General features: G+C 35.9%; 6 protein-coding genes across 6 annotated transcripts; 2 read left to right on the forward strand and 4 right to left on the reverse strand.

The window, feature by feature from the left end:
- Positions 1 to 221: 221 nt before the first annotated feature.
- EV154DRAFT_428291 (dipeptidyl peptidase III) lies at positions 222 to 2,411 on the reverse strand (the record flags this gene model as incomplete). The annotated part of the gene is made up of 3 exons (XM_051596407.1): positions 222 to 635; positions 697 to 2,086; positions 2,158 to 2,411. The coding sequence occupies 3 exons, from the start codon at positions 2,409 to 2,411 to the stop codon at positions 222 to 224; spliced, it is 2,058 nt and encodes a 685-aa protein (XP_051453360.1).
- A 3,381-nt stretch (positions 2,412 to 5,792) lies between these two features.
- On the forward strand, positions 5,793 to 7,176 carry EV154DRAFT_522906 (uncharacterized protein). Its single transcript, XM_051603049.1, has 4 exons — positions 5,793 to 6,091; positions 6,147 to 6,416; positions 6,478 to 6,561; positions 6,617 to 7,176. The coding sequence occupies exons 1-4, from the start codon at positions 5,830 to 5,832 to the stop codon at positions 6,739 to 6,741; spliced, it is 741 nt and encodes a 246-aa protein (XP_051453361.1). The 5' UTR covers positions 5,793 to 5,829; the 3' UTR covers positions 6,742 to 7,176.
- Positions 7,177 to 7,257: 81 nt separating this feature from the next.
- Positions 7,258 to 8,250, reverse strand: EV154DRAFT_33004 (uncharacterized protein). The gene has a single exon (XM_051594988.1). The coding sequence runs from the start codon at positions 8,051 to 8,053 to the stop codon at positions 7,421 to 7,423; it is 633 nt and encodes a 210-aa protein (XP_051453362.1). The 5' UTR covers positions 8,054 to 8,250; the 3' UTR covers positions 7,258 to 7,420.
- Positions 8,251 to 10,315: 2,065 nt separating this feature from the next.
- Positions 10,316 to 13,736, reverse strand: EV154DRAFT_485610 (uncharacterized protein; the record flags this gene model as incomplete). The annotated part of the gene is made up of 12 exons (XM_051598763.1): positions 10,316 to 10,726; positions 10,801 to 10,925; positions 10,978 to 11,067; positions 11,130 to 11,488; positions 11,546 to 11,768; positions 11,832 to 12,093; positions 12,149 to 12,263; positions 12,318 to 12,463; positions 12,524 to 12,700; positions 12,759 to 12,890; positions 12,944 to 13,155; positions 13,220 to 13,736. 12 exons carry the CDS (start codon positions 13,734 to 13,736, stop codon positions 10,316 to 10,318), a joined length of 2,769 nt encoding a protein of 922 aa, XP_051453363.1.
- A 4,813-nt stretch (positions 13,737 to 18,549) lies between these two features.
- EV154DRAFT_522941 (uncharacterized protein) lies at positions 18,550 to 19,355 on the reverse strand. The gene is made up of 2 exons (XM_051603050.1): positions 19,049 to 19,355; positions 18,550 to 18,979 (listed from the first exon to the last, which is right to left on the reverse strand). The coding sequence occupies exons 1-2, from the start codon at positions 19,297 to 19,299 to the stop codon at positions 18,823 to 18,825; spliced, it is 408 nt and encodes a 135-aa protein (XP_051453364.1). The 5' UTR covers positions 19,300 to 19,355; the 3' UTR covers positions 18,550 to 18,822.
- A 96-nt stretch (positions 19,356 to 19,451) lies between these two features.
- Positions 19,452 to 21,128, forward strand: EV154DRAFT_33112 (uncharacterized protein). The gene is made up of 6 exons (XM_051594995.1): positions 19,452 to 19,525; positions 19,596 to 19,750; positions 19,813 to 19,978; positions 20,033 to 20,286; positions 20,358 to 20,638; positions 20,738 to 21,128. Exons 2-6 carry the CDS (start codon positions 19,641 to 19,643, stop codon positions 21,043 to 21,045), a joined length of 1,119 nt encoding a protein of 372 aa, XP_051453365.1. The 5' UTR covers positions 19,452 to 19,525; positions 19,596 to 19,640; the 3' UTR covers positions 21,046 to 21,128.
- The last annotated feature ends 5,217 nt before the right edge of the window (positions 21,129 to 26,345 follow it).

The raw sequence follows: 26,345 nt of genomic DNA on the forward strand, positions 1-26,345 counted from the left end.
GGTAAATGATAATGTCAGACTTAAGTTCACAGTGTGTTCCAATTGAAGTTTGAGAAGTGTTCCAAATTAAGTTCAAGAAATTTACGATTTGAGAGCGGAAGCACTGTACTTTGTTTTTGGGTTATTTCGCATAGCAACAACAACAAAGAAAAACGCCACCTTTTTTCTTTTTATGATTTAAGCCCAGATGATGACAACAACAACAACAAAAAAAAGTTTATTTAAACACGACGTTCGACATAACTTTGAATGAGGCCTACGGTGGATGCCTCATACTCTTTCAATGTCACATTCTCACCTTCGACAAAAGTGTTTCCCTGAACAAAGGATTTACGAGGTTGCTTGGACTGAATCACGGTATCACGAATGGTATTCCAATCATCTGGCACACGTGTTGTTTCCAAATAAAGCTCGGTTCCACCCTCTTCATCTGCTGTGGCCTTGTAAATCTGTAATTTCGTCAAGAATTCAGACACGGCGGGTGCTCCCACAGATCGAATCTTACTACGATCCAAATGGATCTCCAAACTCTCTTTATCATCTACCACACAAGGCTTGAACTCTAAAAAGCCCTCTCCTGCCTTCAACATAATGTTCATAATAGCATAGCGTGCTTGCATGTGTGCCTGTCCCCACTAGTTATAACATATATTAGTATTTATCATACACACATCACCTTTTATTGCGCCCGCTTACCTTCTTGGCCGTGGGGTTGTAGAACTCGAGTGCGGTGAGACCAGCTCTTGCCATGTTCAAATACATAATGTACAAGATATCCTCAGCTTCTTGTCCCTCATAATTAAAGATCTTGAGGATATCCTCGTGAGGAGAGAGAGAGAGTGCAATGCATTCAGCACGACATTCTTCATAACTGGAAGCAATACTCTTGAATTTAGAATTGAAGTTTTGTCCAGGTTTATACCAAGTAGTGATGGGTTCTTGTGTCAAGGGGTTCACCAAACTCTCCACATCAAAGTTCAACTGACCTTCTTCATCCTCTGTAAATAATTTACCTGTACCATGACCCAACTCATGTGTACCTACTTGAACCTCAAAGGACAAGTTACGATAATCTCTGTAAAGCTGTAAATCTTCTTCACGAAGGAAAGGGAATTTCTCAGAGGGGGATTGTGCAGAGATCACGTTGCCCAAGGACACATTTTTAGACCCATAGATCTGAGTAATGTTGGAATAGTTGGGGATATTAATACCAGCGGGAATACCAGCAGTGGCAAAAGAAAGCACTTCCAAGGATACAAAATCAGGCTTGTTCAAGGTCTCTCGTTCAAACTCGGCTGACCAAGGTAATCTTGCCACAAATAAGGGGGCGTTATCCACCAATCGATTGAACTTTAACGTTTGTTCTTTATTGATCATGGCCACAAAGCCTTCCCATTCAGCACGCACACCTTGAGGATCACGATAAGTCTCGATAAATCCAATGTTGGTTTCTACTTGAGGACTCAGGTCCTTTAACCAAAACCGTTGAGAGTCCATGTGCGCCTCAATCGATCCAGACTGGAAAGATGTGTGATAGGCCTTTAACATGTCAGTCTGTGTTTGGTTGGCAGCATAGGGGATGGCTTGTTGGATGGCTTGCGCTACTTTTTTCATGCAAGCTTGGAAATCTGTGAAAGTGACATGTACAGTGGATCCATTCTCTAACGTATAGGTCTTGGCGGGTACTTGTTCCTCTGCGGCTGCCACGGTCAATGTATAATTATTTTGTTCATCCTTGAACAATCGAGTGTTTAAAGGATCAATCTTTTCTTGTTCGCAGAAACCTTGAATGAGCAAGATATCGTCCTTGGTGATATTGGGTGAATAATAACCAGACAGATGACCGTCTTGAGGGAAACCAATTAAATTATGCGCAGTGGGCTCTACATTGTATAATTCATCTCTGCATTGCTCGAATAAGCCGATCGCTTCCTCGCTTTCGGATCCACGCACAATCTTTTCAAAGTCGTCTGCACTCAAACGGGGAATGAACTTTTCGTCACCGAAGGATTTGTAATTGCTCAAGTTGCCCAAGAATTGAGCTGCGTATTGAAGAAATTGTTCATACGTCTCGGCGGAAACGCCACTTTTTATATGTAGAAATAGGAAAGTAAGTACTTTATGTCTACATTCTTATTCGTTTTTTTTTTGCTGTACCTGGCTTGGAAGAGTGTGTCTGAATCACGCATACTACCATCTTGCAATGAAAAGGTCTTGATGATCATGTCGTAAATGGCAATAGCAGCAGGGTTGGTTTGGGCAATAATGATGCGCGTGCCTTCAAACGAAGCGCGTGACATGTAATGAGCATATTTCTTTTCTTTCAAGTCAAGTGTCTCAAAGAAAGGTTTGGCTTCAAGACGAGAGAAAGGTGCCTTCTCATCGGCATAATAACGGGAAAGGCTTGACATGCGTAAAGTTGCTTGGAAAACCTTAAGTTTTGGTAGAGGTCGAGTGAAAGAAGAACGACTTAAGAAACGATACATTATTTATTTTTATATATACGACAAACAACCCAAAAAGTTAAGCGGAGAGGAGGGGCGGGAGGGGGAAGGGGGGGGGGGTGCTTAGTGGCTCCGAATTCTAATTTTCATTGGTCTGATAGAACACTGCCTATTCAAGCATCTTTTACCATATGCAGTGTAAAAAGGGGGAGGGTTCCGCACCCCCGTCAAAGATACTGATCCTGCTCATATTATAGCATTTAAATTTTTTTTTCTCTCTTTTTTTTATAGACACATATTTTACATGATGTTTTTTTTGTGAGTAGGCGTACAAACCCATTCTTTTTTTGTTGATAAATACCTCTTTCAGTTTTTATTATGCGAAGGCTATTTAAGACAATTTCAGCTTGAAAAAGAAAAAAAAATTATTTCTTCAAAATATCGTGTAACCCTCCCCTCTCCTCTTTGACAACAGTCTCCGAAACAACATCACAACAAAAGAAGCGCGCCACAATGAGAGTTATAGGCTCTTGTTTTACTACCAACAAAGGATAAATGCTGTAACCTATGTACCACACTACTGGGTATGTTGTTGGGAGGAAGAGAGCGAAAGAGAGATAGCTTGATCATCACTACGAATGGAAATGAAAGAAACTCTTCCATAGAACGGGCGACTCAGCAAATAGGCCCCTAATTATCACTTTGTTCTAAACTAGTCGAATTCTCACACACTGTCAAATGACAGGTATCTTTCAAGAAGACGGATTAAAGGGGAAAGATCCCAAGATTTCATCGGTTTGGTTGGAGGACAGAATTCTCAATGAGCTTTAATTTCTTGATTAAGCAACCCTCCAGATGTTATGATATTCCCACGGGTGGGTTTCATCAGCGCTGACGGGTTTCCATTAGTTACCAAATTGACATGATTTTCTTTATGAGTTCATAAGAGAGAGTGGTAAATGTGGTACCTATCATTTACGATCGATGAGGTATTTTTTTGTCGCCAAGTGAGGTAACATGCAGTTATAATAGATTTAAGACGAAAAATCAATGGCAGCATTCATGACTTTTTTGATTGTATTCTATCTGAATGGTTAGTTTAAAAATCTAGTAAAATAAGCGCCACAGTTCATATAAATTATCATTCATAAGATCTTTAAAAAAAAAAGTCTATTCTACGGCTCCAAGTATGTGAGATGAAGACGTAACACAGAACAAATAGTAGGGCACTCGGTAGCATTACACTTTTGCCAAAATGATGTCGCAAAAAAAAAAGTTAAAGTGTCGCGCTTTTAAAAAAAAGAGTCGTATGTTTTTAGAAAAGAGTGTAGCACTTTAAAAAAAAAAGAGTGTCGTGCCTTTTAAAAAAAGATGTCGCACTGTATATATAATTGTTTATTAAATAGGACGGCCTGCAAGGGCAGTCATTAAAACGTCTAGTCGAATAGCGCGGAAACCCTTCAAAAGATGATTGAGCAACTTGGTTGCTAGCGTCTGCAATTATTTGAGGAATAGTATCTTTTTTGAGTATAAAGTCTCGGACGACTAGGATACTTACTAGAACTAAAGACTTGAGCTTTATTGTTCCCAATATTATTAATATTTATTCTTTTCTTGCGATATAAAATTCAATCCTGCTGATTAAAAAAACTGTAAGCAAAATGGTGGATCAACATTTTACATATTGAAAAGGCTCTATTCAAACAAAGATACTCTACTAAGAAAGTTTCAATACAGTCTCAGATTATATACAAGTGCCTCTTCCTATCTTTTTTAATTAATTAACAAAACTGCGATGACGCATCATCTATTCATACATCTATATATCCTAGATTATCCCTATAGAAAGTACAAAGTTCTAAATATAATAGATCAACCATTGTAAATCAGGAGTAGCGGCAGTAATCTATCAACTTAGGTTCAATAGATCTAAAAGGACTCAAATTATAAGTGATTTACCCAATTACAAGAGTATGTTTATTGTAAATTTAAACAATACTAAGTAGATACAAATGCAGCCAGTACACACTTCATTTTTCTATTCTTGAACTCTTTTTCTTTAGACTTTGTTATTGCTTTGTCTTTGTCGTTTATGTGGCCAAGTAGTTGGATGTTCAGAATGTAAAAGTCGCTCATTCAACGTTCGTTCAATCATCAGGGTAACCTTGATGTTTCTGCTCCTTTTCTCTTCATTTCCAGGGGCTAATTGGCTTACCCAAAAACACTAAAAACCACCTATGCCATCAATGCCAAAGTCTAAAGGTTACTAGAAATGAGCTTGTTGTAAACTACTTAAGAGAGAGATCTTCAAGCTTTTCCTTGCGAAAGAACCCAACCAAAGCGTTGCAAAGAGAAGCGTTCTCGTATGGGTAAAAAAGAAAAAAACAACATTAGTTCCATCACATTGCATACCAAGATTGAGTATAAAACGTATTACCTGCACGTGGCCGTGAGCGATTTTTTTTTTTTTTTTTTTTGAACCAGTTGAAAGAAGAAATATTAACACCTAGACGGACATATTCATAAACAACAAAGCTTGTTGGAAGCGATGTTCTTACAAATAAGTGGGGTTGTCGCTTCTCAGGGGATAAGTAGCCAAGTCTAGCTTATGCTGTGTTAAGCAGGCGGGCATCTTTTATCTTAAGTTCCCAAAAGGAATCCCTAAACGATAAAAAGAAGCTGGGTTGTCGAAACTTACCTCATGGTTGAATATGAGGTGAAGAGTCCTAGCCTGTCTCCTTGCTTTTGCAATCAAAACATTGGTAATATTAGCACCTAGACGGACATATTCATAAACAACAAAGCTTGTTGGAAGCGATGTTCTTACAAATAAGTGGGGTTGTCGCTTCTCAAGGGATAAGTAGCCAAGTCTAGCTTATGCTGTGTTAAGCAGGCGGGCATCTCTTATCTTAAGTTCCCAAAAGGAATCCCTAAACGATAAAAAAGAGCTGGGTTGTCGAAACTTACCTCATGGTTGAATATGAGGTGAAGAGTCCTAGCCTGAGCAATGTTTTGTTGATTCTTACAGAAGAAATGAAAAGCCTTTTTTTTCTATCTTGTTTGAATTGTTGAAATGGTGACGTATGTGTCGGAGAACGATTTACTTATATACCCGAATTTTTCACCACAGAAGACGACACTCAGACAAAAAATAAATCATTAAGACTGCTTTTGCCTGCAAATTTTTTGTAATCTAAATGATTGTTTAGGCCCCGAGTGTCATAAGTGTCATAAGTGTCGTAAGTCCTATTAAACTCAACCACACCTTGGAGGACTGCTAATATACAATAAAAAAAATTTTACATGGGAGGGGGGGGGGGGGCATACTACACCATAGCACCTTTTTCTGTTGTTACTATTTTACTATATTGTTATTATAATTCAAATGCCTTTGCAAAACTATTCCGAAGAAAGTAGACAACTCATCAGTGATTTTGACGCTCGAATGAGAGACTTGGTTCAAGAGACAGTTGAAAAGTTAATGCTGGCAGAAAACATTTCTAAGGCCGAGGCTGAAGAGGCCATTGAATTTAATCGTGAAGCAACGCAAGTAGTCTTTCGTAAACGTAAAAGCCCTTACAACGCTTTTACAGAAAAGTTGGCAGCAACTAGGAAAATGGATACTACTGCAGATGTTCAATCCGAAGGTATACTAAACTCACCGTAAATGCTAATTATATCTAATTGTTTGTACGTTTATAGGCTTAATCGCTTTTCAAAAAAATGCGTCTACGCTATACAAAGCATTGAACCCAGCAGAAAAGGCTGCATTGGTAACCGATTATCAACCTGTTAGTAAGCTTACTTCTGAGAAAAAGCACCTGCACCATCTGGAAGCAGTCTCAGAGATGAAGAAAATAATTCACTCCTACAATGCTCTCTGTGGTTCGGACTTCCTCGTTATCAGTGTATTTCCATTAAACGAAAAATCTGGTAATGTTCGTTTGATTATGCATATGCTAACTGCTGGAGGTAAGTCAAATATATTGGGGAGTGTATAGAACAAGCAGCTTACATTATTTTTAAACAAAAGAGCACTGTCTAAGTCTGAAAGACACGATGGGCAGCGAGTTGTCGGCTTTCTTGAAAAAGAGGAACCATGATGCGAACGAGAGAAGTATGTTTTCGTTTAAATTAGATTACTAAAATTATTACTTACATGTTAAAATAAGTATCTAAGCCATATAGTCAGAACGGCAATCTCTTGAGAAAAGAGTATAGTCAAAGAATTTTAGAGTTGTATCGTCAGTTTCCCCTACTACACAAGATTGACACTCTTACTGACATTTTACATTAGATACTCATCCAAGCGCAAAATTTGCTAAAGCATTTCCGTTCCAGAAGTTCAAGGATCAAACTGCTGATCTGAAGATGTTTGGGTGGCCCGAAGATGTCCCAGTTAGAAGGGCCCATGAGCAAACATCTGGCCAAATGCACCTCGTCCTTGAGGCAATTAAAGAAAATAAGATTTCTTTTGCTGTACCAGGTGCAGAAGCAGTTGATACAACTCCGGCTACGCTGGAAGTTTCTTCGCCTGACCTTGCCCATTAACAAAGGTAATTATATCCTTTCTTTTTCCTCGTTTAAATAAATTTAAATACATTTAATACTTGATTTGTTGGGATACTTTTTATTTTGCGTTTTACGTCTTGAATCCCATAAAGAATAAACTGAAATAAAGAATAAACTGAAATAAAGAATAAACTGAAGTAAAGAATAAACTGAAGTAAAGAATAAACTGAAGTAAAGAATAAACTGAAATAAAGAACAGACTGTGGAAATAAAGAACAGACTGTGGAAATAAAGAACAAACTGACATAAATTTAAGATTTTATTAATCTTTCCACTTATAATTTTTTTGTTATAAAACTGCTATGTACAGTAACGTTGCTTTATATGTTGGTTGAGGCTGTGATAGCAGTTTTTTAACGTTTTTCTTTAACAACAATATTTTATTTGACAATATATACACTATCTTATTGGGTATAATAGTACCCTGTAAAAGCTTTGCAATAGGCTTTAAGTAAACAGTTGAATTTAGACGTTGGAGTAGTCCAGAACTTCTGACAGATATTCATATGCTCGCGAGTATAGCTATTGCTGGAATAAACGGCGCTTAAAGGAGACGTCGAGTTAAAAAAAACTTCATGCTCGAAGTATAATTCGTAATTGCGTACTTCATGGGTCATGAGTGCGAAAGTTAGAAACTCCCAGTAGCTTGAGTCGCATTGCCAGTTGTTAAGAGTTGGAAGAGACATAATTTGTCTAGACTTTTGAAGTTGTAATTGCCATTGTTTAAGGCTGGTCTGGTACGATGACACTAAATTACTTTTATCCAAAGACTTCGACTCTTCCATTGCTGAAGTCAAGAACACTGCGCATTTGGGTCTGGTTTTTTCAGCTGTAACTTTTTTATAGTATCTATGGTTGGCTTGTTTCCTTCCACCTAATGAAGGTCGCCCAACATTTGCAGGGGGAGAAGCATTGTGAAATTTAAGTGCATGTCTATTTCGGTTAGAGGTCGAAGAAAATTCTCTTGAACAAACAGAACAACGCGACTTGCTTACGCTACAGTTGTATTTATCATCTTTCGTTGTAAGTGAAGTCATTTGGTTAAAGTGCTAATCTTGTCTATTTAATACATAAAAAAAAGGTGTAAAAAGCAAATATTTTAGTTCTTTTAAATGCTCCTTTATGACTGTACGATACGGTGGAAGAGCAATCGACTATCCAATAATTGCGTCTGTTCTTTCATGTCGGGAGAGTCAAAAGATGATTAACTGAGCCACATGTCATGAGTAATATAGCAGCCGATGCTGCATGTAATAATTACGCTGTATATTATAACTTAGAGGCGTATGACAAACGTTATGTTTTATACTCGTTTGTAAGTAAAGCTCTCGTAACTATCAAAACTAGATACGCGCAGTACTACCAACGTCTGCAATTGACACATAAAAGGACTCGTAAGTGGAGGCATACGCTGTGAATTTATTACAATAAAATGATCATGACAATATATTATTACAATAAACATCTCCGAGCAAGCCTATTCTTCTCTACATGTTCTCATCCGAAATTTCAAATAACAAATATTAACTTACAGTGGCAGAGACAAGGCAACTTGTTGTTAGCGAGATGGGTGTGTTTATATTATACGCATTGTGTACATTGGCAAAGGCAATACACTATCTAAAACAGTTTGTTAGTTCTAGAGGAATTGTGATTACAATTTGTCAAGACAAAACAGTATACTTACTCCAAAGCTTAATTCGTTAAAACAAAAATATTTTACTGCCTAGAGATAACACGACGGGAAGGATATTAAAGCAAAGGCGGTACGTTTGATCGGAACACAGTAGTTACATAATCGGTATGTTAAAACTACTTGTTGCTAGCAAGGTGAGATGCCATGTAAGTTAAAAAGTGTAAGGGAGAAAAAAGTAAACAATCACAGGGTATGGGGCTGTAATCTTTCTAATAGAAAAAAAAATTATCTAATTCTATTGGACCGAACAAATGATTCGATTGCGCAATTATTCATCGATTGGATGAAAAAATTTTACTCTTGTATGTCCGATTTTTTTTTGGGATACCCCCCTCACTTTTTCTGAATTTCCTTTTTTTTTAAAAAAAATGGGCGATCTCTAGCTTTATTTTTAGCACACATGATCATTACTGCTTTTCAATATTCAACAAAAACAAAGAATAATAAATGTTTTCAAGTATAGAAGATCTCAGTTTTTTTTATAGTTATATTCAAAATATACTATTTAAATGTGGATATAAATTTAGAGGTATATAATATCATTGGGTTGATCATACAACCAATTCAGTGATTTTTTTTTACATTTCCTTGCAAAATAAATTAGGGCCAATCAAATCCGAGGGATCTGCATATCCAGGAAGTGTCTGTATTGACCATTATACGATATTCTTCTTAATAAAAGTATACAAAAACTATACAGATCAAAAGAAATTAAGTTTCTATATACATGTAAATTTCAACTGTCTTTTTAACCTTTTGTTTTTGCATCTATTTTGATCATTTTCCGATTTCTTGGTTTTTCACACTGTAACATTGCAAATTAGTTTTTTACATGTAGAATAAGTCCCTTCTGATGAAAGTACTCTTTATTTGGTATTTTCTAAAACCTGTAAACATATAGTATATGATATAAGCTTTGAAATAAAAAAAAATATTGTCTATACATGTTTTTATATAAAAAACCCTTAAAAACGAATTATGTATTTTGAAAAATTATGCATAATATGTGGTTATACCTGTTGAAAAAAAAAAAGTATGTTTAATTTTGTATTCTTAAATGCAGTTATACTCTATTTTTTTGTAGCTTTCAGATGGTGCTAATACTTTTAGTGATTGTCTTTCCAGTTGTAGCATGAATGTCAAAAAAGAGCTTCAAAATGACAAATGATCCAAAAAAAACTTATACGTATACTATATACATCGCCCAAGCCATGAAACTTTTATATATTGATTTAAGTATAGTATTTAATTAATATTAAATGTAATTCGATGGTTTCTTGTAATATGAATTTAAATAATTCTGGTTTATAGTGTATTCAAATTCGACATTTATGAAATTAAGATTTTATTAATCCTTGCTGAAAAAAAAGCATGAGCCTAAAAAATGTCGTTTTATTAATCCATACTCGGGTGCCGCTTTTTTTTTTGCCCGAGCTTAAAATTAAATCTCTGGTAGAAGATCCATTTCCCCGGCGGCATTCAACAAATCCACCCCTTATCGTGATCGTACACGAGCCTAAAGTTTGTGCGTTTAATGATCCATGAAGGAATTAAGACATTGATATTAAGCTTAAAAGTTTATTATTTGTAATTTTTTTTTTTATTATTGGTTTTCATTTTCTTCTCTACTTTCACTCTCTTCCATGTCTTCTTCCCCATCATCTTCATCCTCCTCTTCACCTTCAGAAACCAGCACCAAGTCTTCTTCATCCTCAACAACATCATCACCTTCAAAATCAACGGTAGGATCAAGGAGGTTGGCAGTGTCAGACTGGGGTTCAGAAGCAAAATTGATAGGAGGGCTGACTCCAAGCAGCACCAAGTATCGCATTGAGTGACTTTTCCATTTATTGCTCTGTTCCAGCTGTCTTTCCAATAAAGTTTTTACACCCTCCGAGATCCCCTTCTCCTCCGCAACACCCGTTCTCTCGAAATCTTCAGCAGCCCAACGCTTTGCCCTTGTGAGTTCCTCGATCTCCACCTCTATATTGGAGAATAGGTTGTGCGCTTCACGCTGTTTTAATGTGAGATGTTAATTATATTTCACACATATAGAGAAACATATAGAGAGTTTATAAGTTCATTTACCTTTAAGAGCTTAAGTTCCTCGTTAGCGTTCCTCACGCACAACCATGGTTCAGTCTTGGGGTGGAGATCGATCCCCCAAAATGGGCTATTTCCATCCAGGAAGGTAGCTGCAGTTATACCTTCCTCTACGATAAAGACTTTAGTGGCCTAAACTTCTAATAACAATTTTGTACTTACGGAATTCCTGGTTGTAGATGTCCAGCAGGTCATCCAGGAGTTTTCGTTGCTTTCCAAGGGCCTTGCCATGTTGACCTGCAAGCTTTGTACCTTATAACGTATTACAATATTTAAAATTTAATTATAACAACAAACAAAAAATTAGGACTTACCAATATGTCCAGATTTGAACATCAAGTTGGTGGTAAACTTGTAAGCTTGCAGGTTGGCTCGCATAGCATCCTTGAAAAGCAACTTTTTTCGTTGGACGAAATCCTCCCACAAGCCAAGGGAGAGCTGGGCAGTTTCAGCGGACAAGTCGGCATAGGCGTGGGGGACGAAATTAGGTATTGTTTGCCTAATTTCATCAAGGACCTTCTCCTGCTTCTTCTCGATATCTTTAATTTGTTGCATGAAGAAGGTCTCCCCAGCTACCTTGATACTACCATCACTGGCCGATACCGTTAATACACCATCTAATCTGTCAATGGCTGCATTACTGGTACCGGTAGAGTTCTCATACATTTTAACTCTGTGATAAAAAAGACATGTTAAATTTAGATATTTTTAGTGATCGTTTCATTATTACCTAAATCTGAACAAGATCGACTCCAAAAGATAAAATCTTGTTACAGATCCCAATGATGGTGGCAAATCACTCCAGATTTTGCTGCACGACTTGCCGCTTCGAGTCAACGCCAGATGCCTCTCCCAAGCCAACGAAATCTCCTCCTGGTTCACACCCTTCAACTTCACTAATCCTGCCGCCAGGATCTTCTTCGTACTTTTGTACTTCCCGTACAAGACACTTGCTATAAACCAAAATAACGTCGTTAGTGATATGCACCATTTCCTTTACAAAAACAACATCTTACCCATTCCCCATTTTTTTTCCATGTTACGATGGCGGATGGCCAACGTAAGAGTCAGCCTTCTGTTGGCCTGAGACATCGGACGTGTAATGGTGACGAATGGTCTGAGTGAAGACCATAAACGTTCCGATGCCTCGCCGTCAGTCCTGCCGTACGATTCAATGTTTTTAGGATTAAAGCTGGACTGACAGCTAATAACATGCGCATAAGCATGAAAAACGGGGAGTGCAAGAGTGCCGTTAGCAGTCAAGTACGGGAAGTGAGTCTATCATAAGAATACATTAGCATTTATGCATCAACAATATTGAATGAGATGTTACCGTCAACGACTTCTCCAAGACACAAATGATGTCGTACATCAAGTTTACTGGCGTCTTAATGCTGTCCTTGTCTTCTTGAAACAAGTCGTGGAGAACAGATAGTGGATATTTAAATCTTTAAATAGAAATTGTGGTTAGTATAAAATAATTTTAAATGTATACAACATACCCTTCACCACTATCCATATCCACCATCTTTAGGGTGAGGTCATGGCGCGCACACGAAGCAGCAAAAAGTCCTTTCACGGGATACAGTTTGGACTTATATGAAGCGCCATTACCTGCAGCTCTGAATGAGTTTTCGTTTAAAAGAGCCTATTGATCGTATTTTCTTGTCAGCAAGCCAAATCGTTTCTAACCTTTCATAATACTTACATCTTTTGGTGGTTTTTCCTTTTTATAGAGCTCAACAGATTCAGGCTTCACCCATGCGTTCTCCACAGTATCAATCGTAAATAATTCATCAAGAAGACTTGCTTTCGACTTACATTTCATACTAAAACATCCATCCATAGTGATGAAAATGCGATCCATAGGATGATTGGAGTCCCTCTATAAAACATGAAGAGGTTACGATCTCATTTGATTTTAATTTATTATGTAAACATACACTGGGACAAGCAGGACAGCACATTGCCAGGTCTTTCAAATCTGTTCGTTGATTGACCTCTTTATCGGCGGCCAAAAGAAGTCGGTTGTACATGTATAGTACATTTCTGCATATATTAGCTGACAAACAACTCTACTCAAACAGATTAGTAGATATATGAAGACTATCTTTACGATAATAAGTACCTGGACGGGGTTTCCCCTTAAGTTGTTGTACAACTTCGCAATACCCTCAGAAGAAGACTTCAGGGTGTTTCGAACTTCATTAAAGAAGCCCAACAAACCCAAGTGGATTGCACTTTTGGGGCTTGAGGGAGAAGAAGGAAACATACCCATCAACATTAATGCTTCTGCCAAGGGCTTACAGCTGCAGTAACAGACTGATACATCCTTGATAGCTATTTCAAAATTATATTCAGGGTTAGAGAATACTAGTATTTTGTCGAATATTTTGCTCCTTACCATGGAAAAAGTACATTCTGACGGTCTTTGTCAGAAGTACTTTTTCACTACATTGGCAATCGAATGCAACTGGCGAATCAATCTCGGTGGATGGCAAGCCACCTTGCTTGCCAACAAAGATCAAGTAGCTGGTACACAATGTTTTAAGTACATTGTACCATTGATATTTCAAATCGACCTTTCTCTTTCTTTCAACAGAAGCCTTTTGCTCCTTGATTTCCTCAGGGGTCGGTTCATTAGAGTCATTACAATCGTTAGAATCAAAGATGTCCTCTTGTTTTTTTTGACGCTTTCTTCCGGGGCCGGCTCCCTGCTTGATTTCAATAACTTCAGATATATCTGTTGTCGTATGACGATCGTCAGGTGGGAGATCGTATTTAGGGCGACGAGTGTATTTGCGACGAGCAGGTTGCAACATAAAGATAGCATCTTCATCGAGTATAAGTTCGGGATCTAAAAGCGCAAGTCGTTTCATTTCTTCCAAACGTTTGTGTGTACTTCTTCTTGATTTTCCCATTGTTGTTGTTTTTAAAATTAAGTAAAGGTGAGAGGGGGTGGCTTCTTCCCGGCTGGGAGGTGCAAGTAAAGATCAATGGTCGTTCTTTAAAAAAAGTGGGTGGTGGTTAGTGTGCCAAAAATACCACTATAGTGTAGGTACAGTGCGTCCGCCCTCAATTGGACACTTTTTTGAAAATGTTGGTCGGATTTTTGAAAAAAATTGGTCACGTTTTTGAACTTTTTTGGTCAAAAATGTGAAATTCAATTGGACACTTTTTTGAACTTCAATTGGTCACTTTTTCGAATTTCATTTGGTCACTTTTTCGAAAATGAGTTGGTCAAATTATTTGGTCATTTTTCACATATACTTTAAATATTTTAGTTTAACATGCAATTTTTTTATGAAGACGGTACTGGAAACATTAGAGACAATAGAGGTCAAGAAGCACCTTCTTTTGTTGAAGAAACATCTTTTCGTTTAAAGAAATTGACTGATCTTCGGAAATGCATCAAAAGCAAAGACATTCAATTTGAAATGCCAATTTCAAATGACATTACGATGGAGGAAGCTTCTCCTAAAAAAGAACGGACTCTTCAATACAATGTTTATACTATTGAAGATCGTAAGCAATATTTTTATTTTTGAAAGAGAAACTTATGAAAGCTAAACAGGCAGCTGAGGCCGCAAACGTAAATAATGATACGGCACGCAAGTGGAAAAAGGCTTATGAGGACGACCCTGAAAGAAATATACCTACTAAAAAAACGAACCTTGGCTCCAACAGACCAGTTAGCCAATTAGACGAAAGGCATAAAACGAATTTGATACAGTTTTTTGATGAAGATGCTTCTGCAACAATCCAGGATGCAGTAGAGAATTTGACAGCGACCTTCGAGGGACTACAAATTAAAAAAACAAGAGTAGCCGAGTTTATGAGGGAAGAGTGCAATCTAAGCATCAAAGTTGTTAGTCGTCATCCAGTCGGTAAAAATAAGGAAGCAACCCTTCAGGCTCGTGCTAACTGGGTTGAGCATGGGATCGGAAATGGTATGGACTATCTGAACAATTGTATCTTTGTCGATGAATCAGGATTCGATATCAACATGCGTCGTAGTCGTGGTTGGTCTCAAAAAGGTACTGAAGCAATCATCACAACAACCTCAGCTACAGGTGTGTCTCGCACTGTAATTGGTGCTATATCAGCTATCGGTGTTGTTAACTTAAGTATGAGAGAATCTGGAAATGTTAAGAGGAGAAAAGTAGTAGGGACAACAAAAAGAAAGGCGCCTGAGGACAAGTTATCTGTCCCCAAAGGTACTACAGGTGGCCACTATCTTCAGTTTTTAAGCGATACCATGGATATCATGGATGAGTTTCCTGAAATGAAAGGTTATTTCATTATTATGGATAATGCTCTAATCCACGTCCCTGGGGTAATTGTCCCTGTAATTGTAAAAAGAGGTTATACTCCGGTATACCTCCCCCCATATTCACCAGAACTTAATCCCATCGAACAATTCTGGGCTATTGTAAAGGGAAAGGTCAAGCGCAATAAGCTGAGTGACGTAGAGTCCCTAAATACACGCATAACTGAAGCTGGTGAAAGTGTACCAGTTGAACACCTTGTAGCATTTATTCAACACTCAGTTAATCAATTCGATAATTGTCTCAAAAAAATTCCTATATAGCTCACACCTAACCAAAATAAATAATTTTCAAAAATATGACCAATTCATTTTATAAAAAGTGGCCAAACGATTTTCGAAAAAGTGACCAATTGAAGTTCAAAAAAGTCTCCAATTGAATTTCACATTTTTGACCAAAAAAGTTCAAAAACGTGACCAATTTTTTTCAAAAATCCGACCAATGTTTTCAAAAAAGTGTCCAATTGAGGGCGGACGCACTGTATTGGACTTATTGTAGTTGTCACATCTTCAAAATTAAACTCAAGTTATAGTGGTTAATGATAAATTTTAGAAAAACGATTAAATGCTTATTTAACGCATGGTATGCCCTCAGGTCTATTAAAATCATTTTAATCACAGAACTGGAGAGCCTTACGACACTTATGACACTTATGACACTCGGGGCCTAAACAATCATTTAGATTACAAAAAATTTGCAGGCAAAAGCAGTCTTAATGATTTATTTTTTGTCTGAGTGTCGTCTTCTGTGGTGGAATTTTTGAGCGGTTTTTAAAAGTATAGGACTGCTTTACTTTTGATTTTTAGACAGAGCGTTTATTATTAACTTTTTTTTTTGTTATCTTTGTATAGTAAAATTAGAATTGGAAGGAATGTTTGTAGAATTTATACGAGAGAGAAACCAGTGATTGAAGCCGTTAATTCTTCGAGCTCAGTTTCGGTCAAAGTATATTGCTGGCGTTTAATTTTATGAATGTTAGAAAGTAGAGTGTCGAAATCTATTGAAGAATTGCTTGGAGCGGTGAGAGGAGCTTGTTCAGTTGGAGTAAGAAGAGCTGAGCTATCAGGCGAGCTTTGGGGAATGGTTGAGAAAGTGAGATTGAAAGAAACTATTTAATTTAAGGTTGGTAAAGAAATGAAGCCGTAAAGAATTCAATAATATTTATCTTTACCTTCAAATACAGACAACCAAGACATATCACACTTCAACAAATACATGTGTTTGCATGCGATATTGTTAAGGCGGAAGTCAGGGCAGCTGCAAGTGATCATTTGTAGATCGTCCACCACAACATCATAACTTACACAAGAAGTTGAGAAAGAAGAAATAACATAACCACTTCTACCAGCAGAATCAGTTCTCGCAGTTTCGATGCAATACAGTGTTCTTTACTACATTTCAAGAGTATTTACTTTGGCTTAAGATATCGGGTTCCTTTTTTTTTTGTTTTTCAATATAGAATATCTCTTTTATATATCCATAAAAATATGACACTTCAAAAATAAAAAAACAAGAGGGGAACAGGCTACAGATTTTTGATGGGCAAAGCAACCATGGTGCTTCTAAACCGGTTTTTGAAGCTGATGACTACATTTATTCTCGCGTTAGAACAAACACCATCTAATTTTTAGGTCTTTTGGATGAGCCTTTGGTCCCCAAATAAACTTAAATGTCCAATAAAAACTTTACATATGCCACTTACTCCCGGTCAATCTCTCACTTAATTTGTAAGAGTTTTCGATTCTCAGACAGCTTCTTTATTTCAAGCCGAAAATCACTCACTTAATCTGTAAGATATTTCGATTTTCAGTCAAAATTCACAGTCTCATGTTTACGTTATCCTACAATTATATGATACCATTAGTAAGAACCTGGAAGCTTAAGACAGAGAGTTTTTTTCTTCTTCTACAAACAAAAACTAAATATAACTTAAAACCTAAAACCTGAATTGATCCTGATAGTGATATATTTACAAACACCTCCTTTAGAGCCATGTAAAACATACACATCAAATCAAAATCATAAACCTGGTTCCCACCATCACAAGGTAGAAAAACTATTTATCTCAACTTGTCGTCGAAACCCCTTATTATACAAAATGACGTCTCTAACAACATTTGATTTGATATATTATTATTTTTCAACTTATAAAAAAGCCTCTTGAGATTTTTTTTTTCTTTCTTTATTCCTTTGTTCACCAAAAGAAAGGGGAAAAGAAGACGGAAGTATTGTAAAAATAAGCAAGTATAAATGATACTTAATCTATTTTATTTAATTTTGTAGACAAAATACGTATCAAAATGTGGTTGTTTACTTTTGAGCTGATCGTGCTGACCTTTGGTTATCTTTTCCTTTTGTACTGCCCAATTTTTTCCTCATGAAAGGTTTTTTTTAATGGAGGCAAAAGGTTTTTACTGATGCCGGGGTTGGTACCAATACAAGATTTATCTATCGGAGGAAGAAGGCAGTCTAGAATTTGGTTTCCGTTACAAACAGTGTCTTACACTGCCACAGGTATGATAATTTTTATATATTTTCTATGCAAAAAGTCAGTCTTACAGTTTATTTTATCATTTTAAAGCATTACTTCATGATGTATAGCCTATTGGAGCTGTTCCCCCAGTGTCCAGTGGGTGTTATCTGATTAATTGGTAAGTGATATAACTTTTTTCTCTATCACATCTGTTTATGTTCATACTAACGCGAAATTTGTATTACAGCTAGCTCAAGACGATGCAAATTACAAGGAAACTTAGAAATGTTTCTATAGCCGCGGTTTCAACACTGTTCGGTCTTTCGTATCTCTACCAAGTAAGGTCATTCCGCATGTAAAAGCCAAAGGAAAACTCTGACGTCATTCTTTTTTTATTCGGGTATATAAGGAGGTGCGTCGGAGAATATATTATTAGGCTCATCATTGTTGACTTTAAACAATAAAGACAAAGTCTCTTTCATAAAAAAAAAAAAATATATTATTAGGCAACAATTGTTACAACGTGTTGCATAAGGTTTTTGAGTTTTGTTATTCTAAATGCATCCCTACAAAACAACTGATGTATAATCATTTTGGTAACGTCACTTCCCCTCAATGCTCTTTCTGTGGTACTGCTGAAGACTCAATTCTACATTTCTTGGTGGAGTGCCCCATAAAGCGACAGCTTTGGCATAGGGCACTGTCCCACTACTACCCATATCTTGAATTTACACCTTCGATGTTATATGAATCAATCTGCAATCTAAAACATCCATTGTCTGTGCAACACGAAGAATGGTATCTTTCCATACTTTCTACCACCCTCTGGCAAATATGGAACCTTTACTGGCTTCATGGCACCGACAATCCGCGACCTTTTGCTGCTGCCAACCTACCCAAATCAGTGTCCAGAATTATTCTCCAAATCAACAAGATTATCAATCCTCCTTCCAACATAGACTAATTCTATAGCTTATATGCCATCCACGATCATTCGTTTCAACAAGTTCCACCACTCCGCGATGTGTGACTTAAAAATTTGTATTAAATCATACCCTTAAAAAAAAAAAGTTGTTAAAGAGTTTAGTTTTTCAAAAGCATCATCGATACTGTACCTATGCACAACTATAAACATCTTAAATCAAAAGATAGTTTTTTCTCAGAACACCCTCTTTCTGAATGGGATTTGTCTAACTACATTAAATATTACGAAGAAAAACATTCACAAAAGAGCAAAAAAGCCCTCGAAAGTACATTTTTATACCATCTGAAAAGCATTGCAAGGGATCCATCAATCAGTGAGGAATTAAAAGACTCTGTAAACAATATTGTCAAAGAAAGTGAAAATAAATATAAAAACCAGGTACGTGAGAGAAATTTATAGCAAACGGTTAAGTCACTAAACATTAATTTGTAACAATGTCTTGTTAAGGATGAGTCAAGTAACTGTATAAAAATAACCGGCAATGTGATATCAAGCAATATTAGTTTTGGCGCTTCGTCAAGCAATACCACTATTGAAAGACAAACTACTGAAAGAACTGTTGAAGAAAGACAAAAATTGAGGTATTTGGGCAAATAACCACAACTTTTAAAGGCTAAAAAAGTTCTTAAATGATGTAGAGACGAGATCGATGACCTTTTTGCAAATATATAAAAGACAACAGCTATGTTTGTAAGCATAAAATAACTTCTTTGTGATTTTTTTTTATATAGGATCCGCTTCCAACAGGAAATGCAGTAAATAAAAGTATGTATATCCTACTTCAAAACTTGATGTCTTTTTCTGACAAGATTTTACTTTGTAGGAAAAATAAATCAAACTGATATACTTTATGACTCCGTCAACAGACCGATCATCTTAGCATCGCAAGTTCGCCACGAGGTATATATTCTTGGAGCAAAAAGGGTAAATCATTCATCTAGAGAAATAACTATGTTATTAGGTCGCTAATTTTTTATATTTACTATTAATATAGCTCCATGGTTCTTTAAGCCAAATTGAAATCTCCACTCTCAAAAAAATGGCAAAAAATTTAAAACCTACCACAATGGCCGAAGAACTGGATCTCATGTCAATTAAATTGATACTTGATCTTAATGATGGAGACATTAATGAAGTAAACGCCTTGAAGTAAGTAAACATTTAAAACCATTACTCTTTTAACGCTTAACATTATATCTCTTTTTTCTTAGACTCTCTCTATCAAAAACTGTGAGTCTCGTCAACTTTAACACTTTGAAAGTTTTTCAAAAATATGTCAAAAACGAATCATTTTGGGAAGAGGTCAACAGTGTAAATATAGAGCTCGCGCCTGCAATGTCAGTTACATCGGAGGAGACCTATAACCGTATGATTCAGGTAAGTTGTAATTCTTTGTTATGAAAGCAGACACTGACTTTCTTCCTTTATTAGCTTAGCAAAAATACAGAAGGTAGGCTTGCTCTCAAGCAGTTAAGATTGACCATTGCAAAAGAAAAAGTTAAGGCAATTGAGGAGAATGAGGACGACATTACTGCAGTTTTAGACATAATGGAAATCATAGCTAGAAATGTTATAGCTGACGATAAGTTAAAGCCAAACGAGAATGATTCAGAAATGACATGCTATAGAAAAGTGGCATCCATTCTTGATATTCTACTGAAAGATTCGAACTTGAACTTGCTAGAGTAAGTAGATAACATAAAAGTCCTTCTATTAACGCTGCCTCGAAATGTACTTATTTGCCTATTCCCTATAGTGGCGAAACAATATGTAAAGCTAGCAAATCTATTGCAAAAGACCATGAAAACATCTATGGAAATAGCATACCTTTAAATCGAGGCTTCGGTCGTCGAATCGATCTTTTATTGTCAACAAGAAATATTGAACTGTCAACTAACGAATGGAAGCGAAAGAAAGTTACTCAGGAGCAATGCCTGATTCAGCAAGCAAAAAATATTAGAATGAACAAAGCCATTCTTAGTAGACTTCTTGAACTACCCCTTTCTGAAAATGATTCTAAAAATGTTTATACGCTTGGTATGGACTGGGTTGGTAAGCTGATTCCCTACTGTTTCTAGCACATACACATACATATATCTAAATAATAGGGTTGCTGACTATTTAAAAAATTCATAGGCCCACGTGGTTACATGTTTGCTGTAAAGAAAATCAATAATATCTACGTAGCCAAACACACCAACAACCTTTCCATACCAGAATATCTACATCAATTGCCTTCGTTCATAGCCACGCTCAAAAACTTGTATATTTGGAAAAATCATCATACCAAGTTACAGGATACAATTTTAATAGGAGTGATTGCAAAAGAAGACGACGACTTTTTTTTAAGCATCGCTAGTGGTACTGATGATGCTGGTAGTGCTTCAAAAGAACTGTCACCAAATATATATTTAACTCCTACAAAGGCTAAAAAAAACAATTAAGCCTAATAAAATGATACATGAAGAAGAGAGTGTGTTGAGTTGCTTTTTCCTTTATGTACTAATATTTAAGTCTTGAAGTACACTAAGAAGTCAACAGCAAAGCAGATTATCGATGTAATAAGAATGTAGATAAATTAAAGATATTTATTAAAACCAGCTAAATATAATGTTAGTTGAATTGAGCTTGCATGAGTTAGATTAAGTATAAAAAGCATACCAGGCCACTACTGCTGGTTTGTCTTAAAACGTTGTAAATCGATTTGAAAAAAAATGACATTCCCTAATCTTCCTGTCAAAGTAAAGTCCCTGGATATTGAACTTTTGTTAACGTAACTTTATATTCAAAATGCCCAAAAAAAACAGGCCCATCTTTTGATATATTTTACAATGTGTTTTTATTTGTTGAAAGTAGACTTTGTCTAACACAGACTGTTTTTCTAGGTATGCACGCAATTAAGAAATTATGACAATAAAATTACTTTACAAATGTTACCAGTAAAAAAAGCGCATAATTTGAGCCTTAATTATCTAAGAAAACTTTTTATGGCACCTGGGGGGAAGGGTATCAAAAGGTACATTAGTGAAGTTTGTGATTTTTATCGAGGTATATCCCTTTGTGTTTTGGTTAATTTTGGGTCCTTTGAAAAAAAAAAATTAAAATCAAAACCTAACAATCCAATATGATATTTAAATAATTCTGAACAATTTTTTGGCTTGAAAGGACGTCCGGAAACGACAGCTTACTATATGAAAAATTCAATTCAAAACAGCCTGTTAGGGAAAAAAAAAAAGGAACGAAGCAAAAAGAAAGACAGATTTATTCTGTATAATTTGGAGCTTTCATTTTTGGTGTATCTTTTCCACTGTAATATAGCATCATAAAAGTCTTGAATCTGAGGATTTTAACTTGTATAAAACTGTTTTTGTGGGGTGAAGAACTAATGCATTGCTAATTCTTGGTAACGAGATCACATCACTGGATGCATGTTCTATCAAACAAGATAGACAGTTATAAAAATAAAGAATAAGGTATTAATTGTGAGACTGGGTAAAATTGATTATCGTTTTATTATTGAATTAGACAGGATGATTTATACAGGAATTGACAAAGTCCTTTTAGTACATATCAATTAATAGAGCTGGCTGAACGTTTTATGTGCAAATAGTGCGGTAAGCATGTGTGGATTATATGTGCATTGCAGACTGTTGTATTATTTACAGGCTGTTTTTTATCATTTGTTAATGCAAATGTTGCGTGTAAACCGCGTCTACGTGAGGTGACACAAAATAGACTTTTTTGAGCTTCTTCTCTAAAGTAACTCACAAAATAATGCTTGTATACAATAAGAGATATTTGTGTATACAACAATGCACACTGTGAAGAAATAAATTTTATCAACAGGGAAAAGAAAATTTCCTAGGTCGTCTTAACCTCACATTGACACACGATATCAACATTCTGAGTTATGCCTGATTGATTATGGGCGATTATTTATAAAGAAGCATGAAGAGAGCTGTTTATTTCTGCTACATGTACAAGAATCAAATGCCATCAGTAAGTGCCTTTAACTTAAATAGGGTTGTAGCCAATAGAAACACAAGAATACGTATTGCGTTCTCTTTTTCTTTGTCTGCTTTTTTTTTTTTTTTTGGTTGATGATGTCTGATTAAACTGTCTCATATTAATCAAATAAGTGTAAACCTAAATATCTTTGACGATACCGTTATTACTTTAGTAATATCACTTTCGTATAAAATTATTCGTATGTGCTATTATTTAGCACAGTAGACAAACTAAATTGTTATCATCTTCGAAAGATGAATATGACTTCCCTTTACGCTAAATATTAGCATTCGAAACTCAAAATGCATCTATACTTCATATGACACATTCGTTAACCAGATTATCGACATGTCTTAATGACTATGTGGTATTAGGAATTCGAAACCAAATCATTGGATACGACTTTGGCTATTACCATTATTGGTTCTGTTTGTAAATATAAGTTAACGGCTCAAGGAGTAGTATACAATTTTCAGACGTTATTAGTTTTTTATTTTCTCTGTATGAACACGCATAAAATAACTTATCCATGACCTTTACATGCCAGATAAAGAAGAATTTAGAAGACACCAGCTTAAAGAAACAGCAGCCTCTTTTTTGCTCTTTAATCACCAGGTATGAGTAGAATTGCTGACAATCTAACTCCATTTAATCACATTCACCCGCACAGGACAAGTCTTACTATCGCATATCTCAAGTATAAGTGTGTAAAACAACGATATCGCGATTGGTCTCTTGTATAAATTTTCGATCTTTGTGTCGAAGCACTCAGTAAAGCAAATCAGTACTGCCTAATCCTGTAAAGCTGGGTAATAATATTTCAAGGGTTTTAAATCCAATATGGTACAGCTGGAAAAGCACTATCAAATATAGACATTCCTACTTACAAAAAAATGCGTATTCCTCCAGCTGGTATGGACACTGTCGATTTTATACAACTCATGTTAGTATCTAAAACAGGAGATAATGATAGTCGATCACAGCATTTTTCAGATCTTTGCGGGCACTTTTTTTTTTTTTTAAAAAAAAGACTCTCCAACAATCCAGTATTTAATTGGTACCAGCAGCAAAACGTGCTATACTCGTTGTGTTAGCTGGGGCTTACGCCTCTTTATAGACTTATGCATGCATTAAAAAATACATGTAAGATCTGGTGTCATCCTCAGAACAAAAAATTTCCAGCAGCAGACAGCGGGACCTCACCAACAAGTCGTTCATCTATATAATGCATTCAATAAAAATATACTACAAAAGAAAAAAAAATTGGGCTATTTGCGCAAATCAAATAAAATGTTCATGATTTAATACGCACAACTACTTCGAAAAACGTTGCAACATACAATCGTCTCTGGCAGAAAAGGACCTTATATCAGACCTTTGGAATGCGATCGATCATCTACGAGAAGTTTTATTAAGGCGTACGCAGGCTGCCTTGGGAAAGCGCTCTCTGTGATGGCACGGGAAAAGTAGTTTTGTATGATAATCTTCATTTCCTTATGGCCTTACTCAATCCTCGGAAGTACAATGGTGAATTTCTCTTTTTATGCCGAGTATCTTAATAGCATCGCTTTAATAGAGCGAATGTTTAATATAATTTATTCGGTTCCCATAAAAATGAGATAAACCTTACATTGAGGTTGCAAAGACAATTAGAGACAATGTGAAAATAAGCTTAAAGAAGTGGATCCATTGATGATAGCAGATATTTAACGTACTGCAGAACACCAACGTCTTTTTGATAAATACTTTTGTGACGTTTATGCGAGTCATCAACCGTGATACCATCTGCAGTAATGGTGACGAATTTATGGCACAGCTGCCGAACCCTTATTGAAAGTTTGTTGTTCAGAAAATATATTTTCTACGCAGCATTGACCATAAATGTCCCCAGTATTGGTGTATTTTCTCGTTATGATCTTTGACCATCATTAAGCATCCAACTCTTTTTTTATTGCATGTCAATGATACTCAATCTTATAAAACTGAAAGATAATTTTTTAAGAGATGAACTGTAGCTTTGATTTTAGTGATTGAAGCCTTCTTCGAAAGTTTTGAATTACATATGCCAAATAATATTCCCTTCCAAACAGATGGGCTCTTTTGAAGTGTTTTGTTTATTCGTAGCCGTAATTGATTAGAATTAACGTGACCAGTAACTTATGGATTAGTCATTGGTTACTCTTATTGTTTTGGTGATGTTATTATTTGTGAAAACTTATTCTTACGGGCTGCTACAATTTATCAGCAATAATTATTATATATATCGTATACCACGAATTAAACTATGAATAGCTCACTATTTAAAAATTACTGTATCGTTATTCATTTTGAGATAAATGATAACACCAGTCTGTTCTTGTCTCTAACTGGATATATTAAAAAACGTTCATTGCCATACGATAATCATTGTAATTTTTTGAAATGGAAACTACATAAAATAATATCTAGTCGTAATTATTAATACTTTTGAAATTGCTGCTGTTTTAGATACTAACAAAATGGAAAGTTATTATAAAGAAGATAAGCAATAATATTTTTATTTTCAGTTGGTTTTTTTAACACACACATACACTTCCATGAATATTGTTTACTTGATTTACAGATTACAATTTGTTGGTTTTATTTTTTTTGGTTATTACCACTTGTCTAACGACTATTAGTACAAATCGGTCTTGATGATACTGCTTTAAAACGAAAAGCCATTGATATATCTACATTTAAGAACACAAGTTATCGACAGTAAACCTGGTATCACTAAACAAAACCTGTCAATACCATTGGTTTTAAGATTCATCTAGCATGTAAATGTCAGGGAAATGATGCTTTATAGAGCATAATAAAAGGGGTATTATAAAATACGAAGAAAGAATTATCTTTTATTATAACTACTGGCTTTTCAGAGGATCTCCTTATGTCATTTTTAAACCATACCTTCCACATGCCACTGAGAGATTTACTTCTCTACGTTAATCTATTAGTAAACTTTTCTACCTTTTTTATGACCTCGCCTAAAGAATGGTTATGTTTGAGTTGGCTAGATTAATTTCAATGATCGTTCAGCTGCTCCACATCTTTAGCAACGTTAACAACCGTAGTTCGACCAGTTCTTCCGGCTGATATGCTACGTCGTTGGAAACTGTTCCTTAGTCATTTATCTGTAGCATCCTCTTTTCACCTTGTAAATAGATTTATCTTGTCCCTATTGGTAGCTAAAATGTCTTCTATAAGACTTATCGCTTTTAACAGCCAAACAAGGATATTGTCAGCATTGTAATAAAAACCTTATTTCTAGACCAGAGTTCACCTTGTAAATAAACGGGAGATCCCGCGTCAAAGGTAATCTTTAACTTGACTACTACGTTATCAAAAGGCTCTTCCTCTGCAAAAAAAAAAAGCAACAGATCGTGTCGCTTTGTCACAAGTTAACCGCGATATTTTTAGCAGTAATACTCTGTTTTCTGATTCTTCATTGAGGCTGGACTGCTGTTCAAAGACTTTTTTTGTAGAGTTGACGGGCTTTTCAAGCCTGTTCATAAATAGCTGGTTTTCAATCAGAAATGGTTTGAAAAGGTTGCAAGAAACTGTGTTGCGCGGATTAAGCCGGCTCGGAATTGATTAGTTGGCAAAAAGATAGAAAAAAATAGTTCTCACTATAACTAACTTTCCTTCCTTTCCATCTCCAAAGAACCAATTTATGGATTTGCTTTTGCCATCACAAACTCATTCTCTGTAAAAG

The sequence above is a fragment of the Mucor mucedo genome (genome assembly GCF_025094135.1).
Source record: "Mucor mucedo strain NRRL 3635 chromosome Unknown EV154scaffold_118, whole genome shotgun sequence".
NCBI lineage: Eukaryota > Fungi > Mucoromycota > Mucoromycetes > Mucorales > Mucoraceae > Mucor > Mucor mucedo.